The sequence below is a fragment of the Narcine bancroftii genome, chromosome 3, assembly GCF_036971445.1.
Source record: "Narcine bancroftii isolate sNarBan1 chromosome 3, sNarBan1.hap1, whole genome shotgun sequence".
Classification (NCBI taxonomy): domain Eukaryota; kingdom Metazoa; phylum Chordata; class Chondrichthyes; order Torpediniformes; family Narcinidae; genus Narcine; species Narcine bancroftii.
This window is the reverse complement of record NC_091471.1, coordinates 248,233,940-248,246,632: the sequence shown is the minus strand read 5'-3', so window position 1 is coordinate 248,246,632 and position 12,693 is coordinate 248,233,940. Positions and strand designations below refer to the sequence as shown.

The following is a 12,693-nucleotide window of genomic DNA, read 5'->3' as shown; positions in this document are numbered from 1 at the left end:
GAAAGCAGAAATGGATAAGAAGGAAAGGTAATGATGGAGAAACGGAAAGGGAAGATAAACAAAGTATAAAATGGCTACGCTGAACTATATGACTTTAAATATTAACAAAATACATAACCAAATTAAAAGGAAGAAACTGCTAAATTTACTGAAAAAAGAAAAAATTGATATAGCATTTGTGCAAGAAACACATTTAACTGAATTGGAGCACAAGAAATTAAAGAGAGATTGGGTAGGACACGTAACAGCAGCGTCGTATAATTCAAAAGCAAGGGGAGTAGCTATATTAATTAGTAAAAATGTGCCAATTAAAATAGAAGAGGAAATAATAGATCCAGCAGGGAGATATGTAATGATAAAATGTCAGATATATTCAGAGTTTTGGAATCTACTCAATGTATATTCACCTAACGAAGAAGATCAAAAGTTTATGCAAGATATTTTTTTGAAGATAGCAGATACGCAAGGGAACATATTAATAGGAGGGGATTTCAACCTGAATTTGGATTCAAATATGGACAAAACTGGGAAAAAAATTAACAGAAAGAACAAAGTAACCAAATTTATAACTAAATCGATGCAAGAAATGCAACTTTTGGATATATGGAGGAAACAACATCCAAAGGAAAAGGAATATTCATATTACTCGTCTAGACATAAAACATACTTAAGAATAGACCTATTTTTGTTATCAGCTCGTATGCAAGATAGAGTAAGAAAAACAGAATATAAAGCTAGAATATTATCAGACCATTCACCCTTAATATTGACAATAAAGTTAGAGGACATCCCTCCAAGAATGTATAGATGGAGATTAAACTCCATGTTACTCAAAAGGCAGGATTTTAGAGAATTTATTGAAAGACAAATTAAAATGTATTTTGAAATAAACACGGACAGTGAAAGATATGTTTATACTATGGGATGCAATGAAAGCATTCATTAGAGGGCAAATAATAAGTTATGTAACCAAGATGAAGAAGGACTATAATCAGGAAACAGAGCAGTTGGAAAGGGAAATAGTAAGTATAGAAAAAGAATTAGCAATGAAGGTAGATACAACTAAAAGAAGAGAATTGGCAGATAAAAAAATAAAATATGAAACACTACAAACATATAAGGTGGAGAAGAATATTATGAAGACAAAACAGAAATATTATGAACTAGGGGAAAAAACGCACAAAATTCTAGCATGGCGGCTTAAGACAGAACAAGCTAAGAAAATGGTATTGGCATCAAGGAAAAAAGACAAACAAATCAGATATAATCCAACGGAGATCAATGAAAACTTTAGAGAATTCTACGAACAATTATACCAAACTGAAAACGAAGGGAAAGAAGACAAAATAGATGAATTTTTAACTAAAATGGAACTACCAAAATTACAAATAGAGGAACAAACTAAATTAACAGAACCATTTGGAATAGTAGAAATACAAGAGATAATAAAAAAATTACCAAATAATAAAACACCAGGAGAGGATGGATTCCCAATAGAATTCTATAAAACATTTAAAGATTTATTAATTCCTCCCCTCCTGGAAGTAATCAACCAGATTGGGATAAAACACAAAGCTTACCAGATTCATGTAAAACAGCAATAATTACAGTAATACTAAAGCAAGGGAAAGATCCACTCGCACCAGCGTCATATAGACCAATATCTTTAGTTAACACAGATTATAAGATAATAGCTAAACTATTAGCAAAGAGATTAGCAGAGTATGTACCGAAAATGGTAAATCTAGACCAAACTGGATTTATTAAAAAAAGACGCACAACAGACAATATTTGTAAATTTATTAACTTAATTCATGCAGTCGAGGGGAGTAAAGCGCCAACAGTAGCAGTTGCTTTAGACGCAGAGAAGACCTTTGACAGAGTAGAATGGAATTATTTATTCAAAGTATTGCAAAAATTCAGTTTACCAGAGAAGTATATTAATTGGATCAAAGCATTATATAAGGGACCATTGGCGAAAGTGACAGTAAATGGATATTTATCAAAGCAATTTAACTTAAGCAGGTCAACACGGCAGGGATGCCCACTATCACCTTTATTGTTCGCGTTAGCTATAGAACCACTAGCAGAATTGATAAGAACAGAAAATAATATAAAAGGGATAAAAATAAAAGACAAGGAATATAAAATCAGTTTATTTGTAGATGATGTTATAGTATACTTAACAGAACCAGAACTATCAATAAAAGAATTATATAAGAAATTGAAGGAATATGGAGAAGTGTCAGGTTACAAGATTAACGTAAATAAAAGTGAAGCAATGCCTATGAATAATGCGGATTTCTCAAAATTTAAGAAGGAATCACCATTCAGATGGCAAATGCAAGCAATAAGATACCTAGGTATACAAATAAATAAAAATCTCGGCCAACTATATAAACTCAATTATTATGCACTAATGAAAAAATTACAGGACGATTTAGAGCATTGGAAAGATTTACCACTAACATTAATAGGAAGGATAAACTGTATTAAAATGAACATTTTTCCAAGGATATTATACCTATTTCAGGCATTGCCAATACACCTGACAGAGAAATTCTTCAAGGAGTTAAAGAAAATAATAAGGAAATTTTTATGGAAAGTGGGGAAACCGAGGATAGCACTAGATAAATTATCAGAATGGTATAAACAAGGAGGCTTACAACTGCCAAACTTTAAAAATTATTATAGAGCCGCACAATTAACATACCTATCAGATTTTTATCAAACAAGGGAAAAGCCAGGTTGGACTAGATTAGAATTAGACAAAATAGGGGAAAAGATACCTGAATACATATTATATAAATGGGATGAAAAATTGGTACAACATAGAAGTTCTCCAGTATTACATCATCTACTCAATATTTGGAAGAAGATTCATGTAGAAAGAAATAAAACAAATTATCAATTACCAAAACTAATATTGACGCAAAATAAGTTACTCCCTTTTACAATAGATAACCTTTCCTTTAGAGAATGGGAGAAAAAAGGGATCAAAAGAATAGAAAATTGTTTTTCAGGAAATAGATTATTATCCTTTGAACAAATTAAAGATAAATATAATATAACTCAAGATACAGTGCTGGCAAATTACCAATTGAGATCCTACTTGAAGGACAAATTAGGAAGCAGTCTGAGTTTACCAGAGGGAAGTAACTTTGAATATGTGATTACAGATACAATGATAATCAAAAGATTTATAACAAATATGTATATTAAACTGCAAGAAAAGGAGAATGAGGAAACAAATGGTAAAACTAAACAAAAATGGGAACAAGATTTAAATATAAAGATAAAAAAGGAAACATGGGAGAAGTTATGTTCTGGAACGATGAGAAATACAATAAATACGAGGTTACGTATGATACAATATAACTGGATACACAGGCTATACATTACACCTCAAAAGTTAAATAAATGGGACCCAACAGTATCTGATAGATGTTTTCGATGTAAAAAAGAAATGGGAACAACAATTCATGCAATCTGGACATGTGAGAAAGTAGAAAAATTTTGGGAAGATCTAAACCAAATATTAAATAAATTTACAGAAAACAATTTACCAAAGAATCCAGAGATCTTCCTCCTAAGTAACATAAAAAACAAAGAATTTGGACTTGATTTGGAGGATGCACAAAAAAGATTTGTTAAGATAGCTCTAGCCGTAGCAAAAAAATATATTATGTCAACCTGGAAATCGGAAGATAATTTGAAAATACAACAATGGTATATAGAAATGAATAAATGTATTCCATTAGAAAAAATAACATATAGTTTAAGAAATAATATTGAAATATTTGAACAAATATGGGAGCCTTACATGAAACACAATAGCGAAAACCTACCGGGGACATTCACTACCTGGATTAACGAAAGGAGAAGGAAATGAAAAGAATGGACTCAGTGGAATTTCTTGTTTATTTTTATTGAATGACAACATTGTTTGACTGGTTTAATGTATCCTAGATTTTGTACTTTTAATGGACGGGAGGGGGGAGTTGGGGAGGGTGGGATGGGAGGAGGGAGTGGGGGGGAGGAAATGGCACTGTATATATTTGAAAAGGAAAAAGTATGTATCATGGTTAATGTGGTTTATGGTGTGAAAAATAAAAAATTTAAAAAAAATAAAAAAAACTCAGCATACTGACTGGAGCCACCATCCCCCTCCTCCAATAAGTGAGTTCCTGACCTGGGATGGTAAGCCACCACCTTCCACTTCTGCTTTCCTTGCACCACCAGCTGCTACCATCGTAAACCATGCGTCCTCTTGTTCTGCTTTCTGTACCATCTCTTCCATGGCCCCTTGGATCATCACAACATCAATATAATGGAGAATTGAGTGGGAAGGCGATACTGGCACCGTCTCCAAATCATGGGCAATTAGGCTGTGCCAAATAGTGGGAGAGTGTACATAGTCCTGAGGGAGGCAGGTGAAGGTATATTGACACCCCTTCCAGGTAAAGGCAAACTAATCCTGTGAGACCTCAGCTATAAGAATACTGAAGAAGGCGTTAGCGAGATCAATGACAGCATACCATGTTCCTGAGTTCCCCGTAGCAATGTTTTCAATAAGGGTGACGATGTCCAGAACTGCCGAAGCAAGTGGTGGGGCATGTTTGTTCAAGAAACAATAATCAACTGTCATTCTCCAGGAGCCATCCAGCTTCTGGACTGGCCAAACAGGGCTAATAAAGGGCGACGTTGCGGGCCTCTCTACCCCTTCTTCTTGCAAAGCATCGATGGTGGCAGTAATCCCTCCCTGCCCCCCAGGGAGGCGATATTGTGGAATGCATACTGGTTTCGGGGGAGAGACACCATCACAGGATCCCACTTAGCCCGACCCATCACTAGTCTTTTAGTAATAGTCCGAATTCCAAATGCAAATCCCCCTTGGCTACTATTAAGGGCCGTACTGGCCAACATATTAATACCCAGGATACACTCATCAGTGGCAGCCACCAGGGCATGTAACCATATAGGGGAAGGGCCATCACCCACCATGGCGCGGACTTTTATTTCCTTCGCCAGGGTGATCGCTCCTCCCATCCCCTCTATTCGAAATGTCGGTCCAGACCAGAGGTCAGGGTTACCCAGAATCACCGAGTGCTCCGCACCGGTATCGACCAAGGCCAAATATTGGCGGTCATTACCCACACCCCAATGGACTGTTAACGGTATGTAGGGCCGTGGGTCCCCGTTTATCCGCCGTATCTCAATGGAGTAGACACGGGGACCCTGCCCACACCCTCATGCTTTAGTAGGGTTCAGGGGCTTCCATGCCCACTATTATCCATAAGAGCCTTTTTAACCATTTGTTGCATCTCATCACGGATAACTGGAGCAAGAGAAGCTGGCTCAATAGGAGCAGCAGTGGGAGCAGAAGGCACAGTTGGGCCAGGAAGATTCAAGAGCTGGGGATGATGTTCCCCTGCCTTCCTCTTATAAAGGGCATAAAGGACCACAGTAGGTTTCCCATCAATATCACTTTTAGGTACGTCTAACTTTAACAAGGTTAGAAAAATGTCCCTTCTTGTCGGTCCATTATTACCAGCAGCCCCTCTCTTTTCATCCTGCTTGTCTGATTTAACCTGGGCTGTATGTGAGTGGATTTTACCTCCCAACTCTAATTCTCGAAGCCCAGATAAGGCGTGCACCGCCTCAGACACAGGGTACCCAATTAGCGGACTAGTTACAGACAGAACCAGTCCCCGTAGAGTGGGTTGGGTGGAACGAACCAATCGGGTATGCATTCCGTCCGAGAATATCTCTTCATCAGGGCTCCCCCCCATGTACCCACAGCCTCAAACGCCCTGCATACAAGGCAGAGGCCAGGGCCTGCTGACGAATTACTGCTATACCCTCCTCTGGGGTTCTCCAATTGTTTTGCAAATGTAAATCCCAACTTACTGGTGATGGGTATACTCGTAGCACGGCATCCCCTAGAGTAGTAAGTAAGTAATCCATCTCTCTCCCTCTACCCCGCAGCTCAGCAGTGACCCGAATATCAGTAGTCAATGTTCCTAATCCCAACAGTTCCTCAGGGGTTAAATATACATTACCCCCTCCTTGCTCCCAAACACGCAGGAGCCAGGCTGCCAGAGTCCCTCCCGCCTTTTGCCTAAATCGATCTCCAATGGCAGCCAGCACTTTTATAGAGAAGTCACGGATCATTGATTGCTCTTGACCTCTGCTCCCACTTTGGCCCACAGTGTCCGTTGCCCAGTGGACGGGACGAGGCCTAGGCCATCCCGTAGAGGGGGTGGGCCATTAAGAATAAGCAGGGGTTCGGGTATTTTCCCCTGGGTCCGCTTGGGAGATCGGGGTATCTATCCCTTCAATCTCTACCCTTACATCATCCTCCCTTCTGTCTGTTTGGGAAGTCTGCTGGCTTATGGGGCGGTCGTGAATAGCGGGTGGAGAGGGCAGTATGTTAGGCACATGCTGAGGAGTATCTGCATTATTACCATGGTCATCATTCCAGATTACAATTTTACAACCATAATTTTATAGTGCAATAGAATAGGTATTAATTAATATAGATCAAATTTTTCTAATAGGTCACCAATGCCTGAAGAGGGTGCACAAAATCAGTGAACCGGTGAGGACTCGAAAGGCCAACATGGCCTGTTTCCGCTCCGTAAATGGTTATATGGTTATATTCCCGTCCCATTCATCAATTACATCAGGATCGTCGCCATTCCTTATCATGGCACGAATACGATGTGAATCGGGTTCTACTCCATGCCTTTCTTTATCTGCACAGAGCTGCTGCCGGAGTTTAATATTATGGCAGATCGTTTAGACATGCTTATCCTCCCATTCTTTGGCTCAGTCCTGACTGGTGCAAACAATCTCACTCATCATGGAGCAGCATTGTCGCAGGGCTTCTAGCTCCTCCTCTAATTGCTCTCTCTTGTGCTGAGATTCTACTTCTCTTTGAACTAATTCTGCTTCACGCTGAACGGAGTGGCGTATGGCTGTGGCCAGCAGCCAAAAACCGTCCGTCAGCGTCCCCTTTTTACCAGGAAATATACTTTCTTGAAGGTGAAATATACTTTCCCAGAGGTGCACTTGATGGGTCTAACTTCTCATCCCAACTAATGGGTGGTCCCAACAAAGACAGGGTATTGGCCAACATGCCAAACCCATCGTCTTTGGAAGTCCATCCCAGAATCAAGAACTGCTCAGGGCTCACCTCTTTCTTTCGGCGAAATATCTTGAGACCAACCCTGCTCGCAGCGCCAATTGTCTTGGGTAAACTTATACCTCTCATTTTGTTCGTTTTAGATTGGTCACAGTGTTTGAGCTACCAAAAGAAAATAGACACACACACACCGAGAGCAGTTCAGTTTATACAAGTCTTTATTACTAAATCTAAAGCTGAATTCACACTACAATATGCAAGCCCTTCCCAATTATACTTATCAATGCCTGGACTGGTCCCAACTGCCAAACCGAGGCGACGACTGCACACTTGTAGTAGGTTGTCAGGGTGCCGGTAGCAGCTTCTCCACCTCCCCGGACCGGGGTGTTGGTTGGAATCTTGAAGTTCTTCTTCTTGCTGAGAGATGTTGCCACCTCTTGGAGAGTCTCAAACTTCAGCAGTGGGACCATGGCTTATATTACCCAAAAGTTGTTTACTTCAGATCTTATCTCTTTGAACAAATGATTTAATTATCTTCAAGGTCTCCTGACAGTCTGTGACCAACAGACTGGGCCTCATGGTGGAAGTTGGATAATGTCTACTGATTCATATGCATCCCTGGGCCCCATGGTGGAATTTAGATTATGTCTGTTGATTCTAAAAAACAAGCAGGTTCTCAGCCTTGCAGCTACAGAAGTAAAAAACACAGTTTAAATCTTCCATTACAAGTACACTGTCTGGCCTGCTCAATTTCTCCAGCATTGTGTTTTTTACTTCAAGTTGAAGTGCCTGCAGACATTTGTGCTTTACTTACTGGTAAGCCTAATATCGAAGACTTTGACTGATGTTACTTGTTAAATATAAAATAGCAAGTTGTTAAAATGGACAGGTCCAGCGAAGAATCGTCGTCAAAGATTGAAGATCTATTTAAAAAAAGGAGGAAGAGGGAGAATCACAGGGTTGTAGGCCTAACGTCAGTAATGGGGAAAATGCTAGAATCTATTATAAATGATGCAATAACAGAATATTTGGAAAGCATAGTGGTAACATCAGTTTTGTTGAGTTCCATATAGCCATAAGGGATATCAAATGATTTGGCTGAAACAACTGCATGAATTAACTCCAAATTTTCAGGAAACACATAACTGCAGGCTTTGTGAAGCTTGGACTTCATATTCTAATTCCTGTACCTCATTTCTGCCACTGCTGAATGTAAGTCACAGATTGCTCAGGTCAAACGTATTTATCCTATGTGTGGGTTGGTTTGCCACTCTGGGCTAATCCCTTCGGGCACTGTGCCACCTCCTCTCTCCCAATCCCTCCTCTGCGAGGGATACAGGGTATCGTTGTTTTTGGGATGGAGGAGGCAGGTACATCGCAAGAGTATTGTTGCCAGTTCAATGGGATACTACCAGCCAGATGTTTGTGAGAAAGATTTTGCAAAGTCAACATGGCTGGGAGCCAGATCCACGCCTAAGTTGATGTCAGATAGCCTGTCTGATTTTATTATTTCTGTTGATCTTGGAATTTGAGCCGGTTCTTGAATCCGAGCCCCATAGTACCCCACTATTAGCTTTCAGGGTCAAATTGCTTATCAAAAATGTGATCTTGGGCTTGAGTGAGGTGCTAATTTGTATACAAACATACCTTTCCTGGGGATGATCTCAACCAGAAACCAGTGACTTCAACTCTATTCTTACATTTAGCAGTTTTCAACTCTGCTGCTGTATTAAAGTCCCTTGAAACCAAAGATCCCATGGTGCTTTCAGAAAGTAATTTCACTAAATGGTAGATAGGGGGGGAGGAGGGGGGTGCTACAGGCATAGTGTACATTGACTGCTGCCTGTATAATAGACACTGTCTTCTCTTTCAGATCCTACAGTGCTGAGGCAATATCCTGAACATTACAATGACCAGGTAAGCTGCATCTTTTATTTTCCTCTGCACCTCATTAATCCATGGACACAGTCTGATTAGTAACTGAGCTCAGGCCATGTCTACGCACACATGGGTGTTGAAGGGCTCTACTTCTCAATTAACGACACAAAATCGGGTTATCTGGTAAAAGTGATCTACCCCTCTGATTTGACCTCCAACAACTTCCCATCAGCCAGTATTATATTTCTGTTTTCCCCTTAAAACCTCAGTCTTACCTTGTAACTGAGCATTCCACCTTCTCACCATTTTCAAGACAAATATATTTCTCCTGAATTACAAATTGGATTTATTAGTGCATGTCTTATATTTAAGGCAGAACATTTTAATGTTCCCTGTAGAAATATCTTTACTCCTACTCAGTTAAACAACTGGTTCCTAATCTGAAAGACTGAGGTTACATTTCAGCCTTCTCTTCTCTAGAGAAATGAACCCAGCAGGCACATTCATGGCTTTTACTTTGAACTCCTGATTAAATAAATGGGATTTGTTTTTAAGTGAGCATTCTTTGTTTTATTTCAGGACAGTTATGTGGATCATGTAAACAGTCTGTTTTGCTCCCTGGGGATAAATATTTTAAGCACGGCTGGATATCTTAACATGAATTTATAACCTTTTTTTTCCATAGGATCGATTTTGCTGTATTAAACTTCTTCCTCTTCTTTAAGAGTTCAAAACTTATGTCTGGGTAAAAAAATATTTTTTGATCCTTGGATTCCAATGGTCTTCTCTCATTTTATTCCTTGCCCGCTCCAGTATATTTTCTCTTGTCGTATATCTCAAAAATTTTACTGAAATGGATCTGCGGTTTCGGAGCTAATGCTCTGTGTGCCCTTTCTATTTCCATTTCTTCCTGCATTTCTGTCATTCCCAGGACCTTCGGGATTCATCCTTTTATAAATTCCTTCATGTCTGTGCCTTCTTCACCCTCCTTCAGGCCCACTATTTTTATGTTGTTTCACCTACTATAATTTTCCAACGTATCATTTTTCTGAGCTAACAACTCTTGTGTCTCTTTAATTTTTGATCATTTTCTTCCAATATTCCTCTTAAGTCATTTACTCCATTTCTACACCCGTTTCTCGTTCTTCCACATTTTCTACTCTTTTCCTTATTTCTGTCATGACTAGTTCTAATCTTTTAATTTTATTTTCTGTTCTTTTCATTTTTCTTTTAATTGCACTAAATTCTAATGACAACCATTCTTTTAATGCTCTCATTTGTTCTTCAAAAGAAAGCTTTATCTATATTCTGTCCATCTGTTTACCTTCTATTTCACTGTGAAGATCTTGGTCTTCTTCCTCTTCTTCTGTGTCTGTACCTGTGTTTGTGTCTTCTTCTCTTCTTTGTATCTGTGTCTCTTCTGATTTTTCTGATGAGTTGCTTGTATCACTTTGTCGGGCCTCTTCTTGCTGTTGGTCCTCTCTTTCTGAGCTGCTCATCTGTCGGGCCTCCTGCTGCTGCTCCTCTTGCCATTCACCCCCTTGACTTTCTTTCTCACCTGGTACTTCACTCCCTCTCCTGTCGCTTTCCTCATCTTCCAGCTGAGAGCCCTGGTGTCGGGCATCCCTCAGCTGGTCGCGGCGTGGTTGCCCGCTCCTCGGCTGAGCCCCCCTCCTGTCGCTCTTTTCCTTTACCTTAGCTTGTACACTGCTCAAGCGTGACTCCTCGCGCATGCGCAATTGCGCACTTTTGTTTGGCTCAGAGAGCCATTTTTTGCAGTCCACTGGTCAGGGGATCACGACTCCGCAGGGTCAGCACCTACCTCAGAGATTGGGCGCTCTTCGCCACCACGGCTCCCTGTTCCTTCGCGCAGGCAAAGCCTTCTCCTTTCTTTTCTGGTGTCTTTTCTTCTTTTTTTCCCATTATTTTTTACTTTTTCCTTCGTGGGTGCCATCTTATTTCTCTTCTCTGCAACTTTATCTTTTATTTATATTTCATATTTGTTGAACTTTGCCTTTTCTCAACTTTTTTTCACCTTTTCTGAAGAGGGCTGGCTTTACCCTACCGGCCACTACTCCATCACGTGACTCCCCGATCATGTAAAATACTTAATGTAAAACTATATTTTTCATTTGTAATCCCTATATTATGATGGGTTGGTTATGCCAAATAACCTTAAAAGATATAATGTGACAGGCCCAGAGGACCATAAAACCCATTCATCAAATGGTTACTTAAACAAAAGTTATTTTCAATTTTCTTTAAACATAAACTTTAACTTATTACTATTAACTTAACCTAATTTAACCTCCTCCTAATTCTAAGCGTGCATGTATGTAATGTTTGTGTAAGTTCAGAAAAGTTCTTTGATTCACATTCCAATCTCATTCCTCCAAGTTCACCGGTATCAGGCAATTCTTATACTGTGCACAGAATTTAACATTTATGAATCTTCACCAGGCTTTGGTGCTTGAAAGGTCAATGGTTTCCACTCAGGAAGGTTCTTGTCGGTTTTCAGAGAGAGATTTGCTACTTGTTGGACACACACAAACTGATTCCTTCCGATCAGCCACTTTAGTGTCTTGCCGAATAAACTTGCCCCATCAGGGTTTTCCAGATGATAACCTCTTTCTTTCAGGTCACCACAGAGTTCTTTTTTTGTTTCCCTTATTTCAAGTGAAACATTATACAGCCAGTCGTCTCCTCTTGTATGGACCACAAGGGCTTTGAACAGGCTGAACTCAGAACTCATAACCCATCTACAAAATGGGGTTTCAAACAAGCTTCTAAAAGCCACTGCAGAAAACCAGCAGTTTCTCTGTCTCTCTCTCTCTCTCTCTCTCTCTCTCTCTCTCTCTCTCTCTCCCTCTCTCTGTCTCTGTAACACTTAGAGAAAAAAACCCGTTTGACTCTCTCTACTTGCAAAACCACATGACTCTCCTAAAACAACACACTCCACCAAAACAGCTTGCTGAATCCCAAAACCAATTCATGAGAGATCTTATAAGTTTCCTGAGATGGGCCATTCCAATTGCATCTCCTTGTGAAACTTTCCAGCACAGAAGTCCTGGAGTGTCTAGCTTGAGCCAAGCTCTTGCATTTTAAATGAGATCTATTTTGAAGTATTTGAATCTGTTTGTGACCTAACTTAAAATCTATCTCCCAAAAACATATCTATACATAATATAACATAGTCTGTCACAATATAGACTTAAAGGTGTGTGAAGTAAAAGGTTTTCCTTGGTGAGGGTGTGCATTCTACTGAGTGCCCTTTATTTCAAAATGATTTGTGTGCCAAAATATTTTCTTTTGTATTTGAGAAAGATAATCAAAGATTGATGTATTACTTATTCTTGCCATTTAAAATAACTTTTAAATTTTGTGCTTTTCATTTTTTTTCTATAAAACATCTGTTTTTGAAAATTGAAATTGACAATTTTTGGGGGGAAAGGGGTGAAAGTAGTTGGCCTTGCCTAGGGTGCAAAATTGCCCTGCGTAAGGCAAGCAAAGAGTCGCCGTGAGCATTGGCACCGGACAATAGGAGAAAGGAAAGCAAAAGGGACTCCTTTCAGGGACACTGACTGTCTGTGGATTTGCCTGCAGTGCTCTCGCAGCCTATGAAGCCACAGATTCCAGACTCCAGACTTCAGTAGCCCTTTTACAGATAC

At 39.6% G+C, this 12,693-nt stretch overlaps 1 protein-coding gene across 3 annotated transcripts in view; it reads left to right on the top strand.

Annotated features, from left to right (window-relative positions):
- Positions 1–12,693, top strand: part of dennd1c (DENN domain containing 1C) — a 107,645-nt gene that overhangs the window by 41,529 nt on the left and 53,423 nt on the right. For all 3 annotated transcript variants that reach the window (XM_069927453.1, XM_069927451.1, XM_069927452.1), the window contains exon 3: positions 9,021–9,064. In XM_069927453.1, coding sequence (XP_069783554.1) covers positions 9,021–9,064 — 44 coding nt within the window. The remainder of the gene's footprint in view (positions 1–9,020; positions 9,065–12,693) is intronic.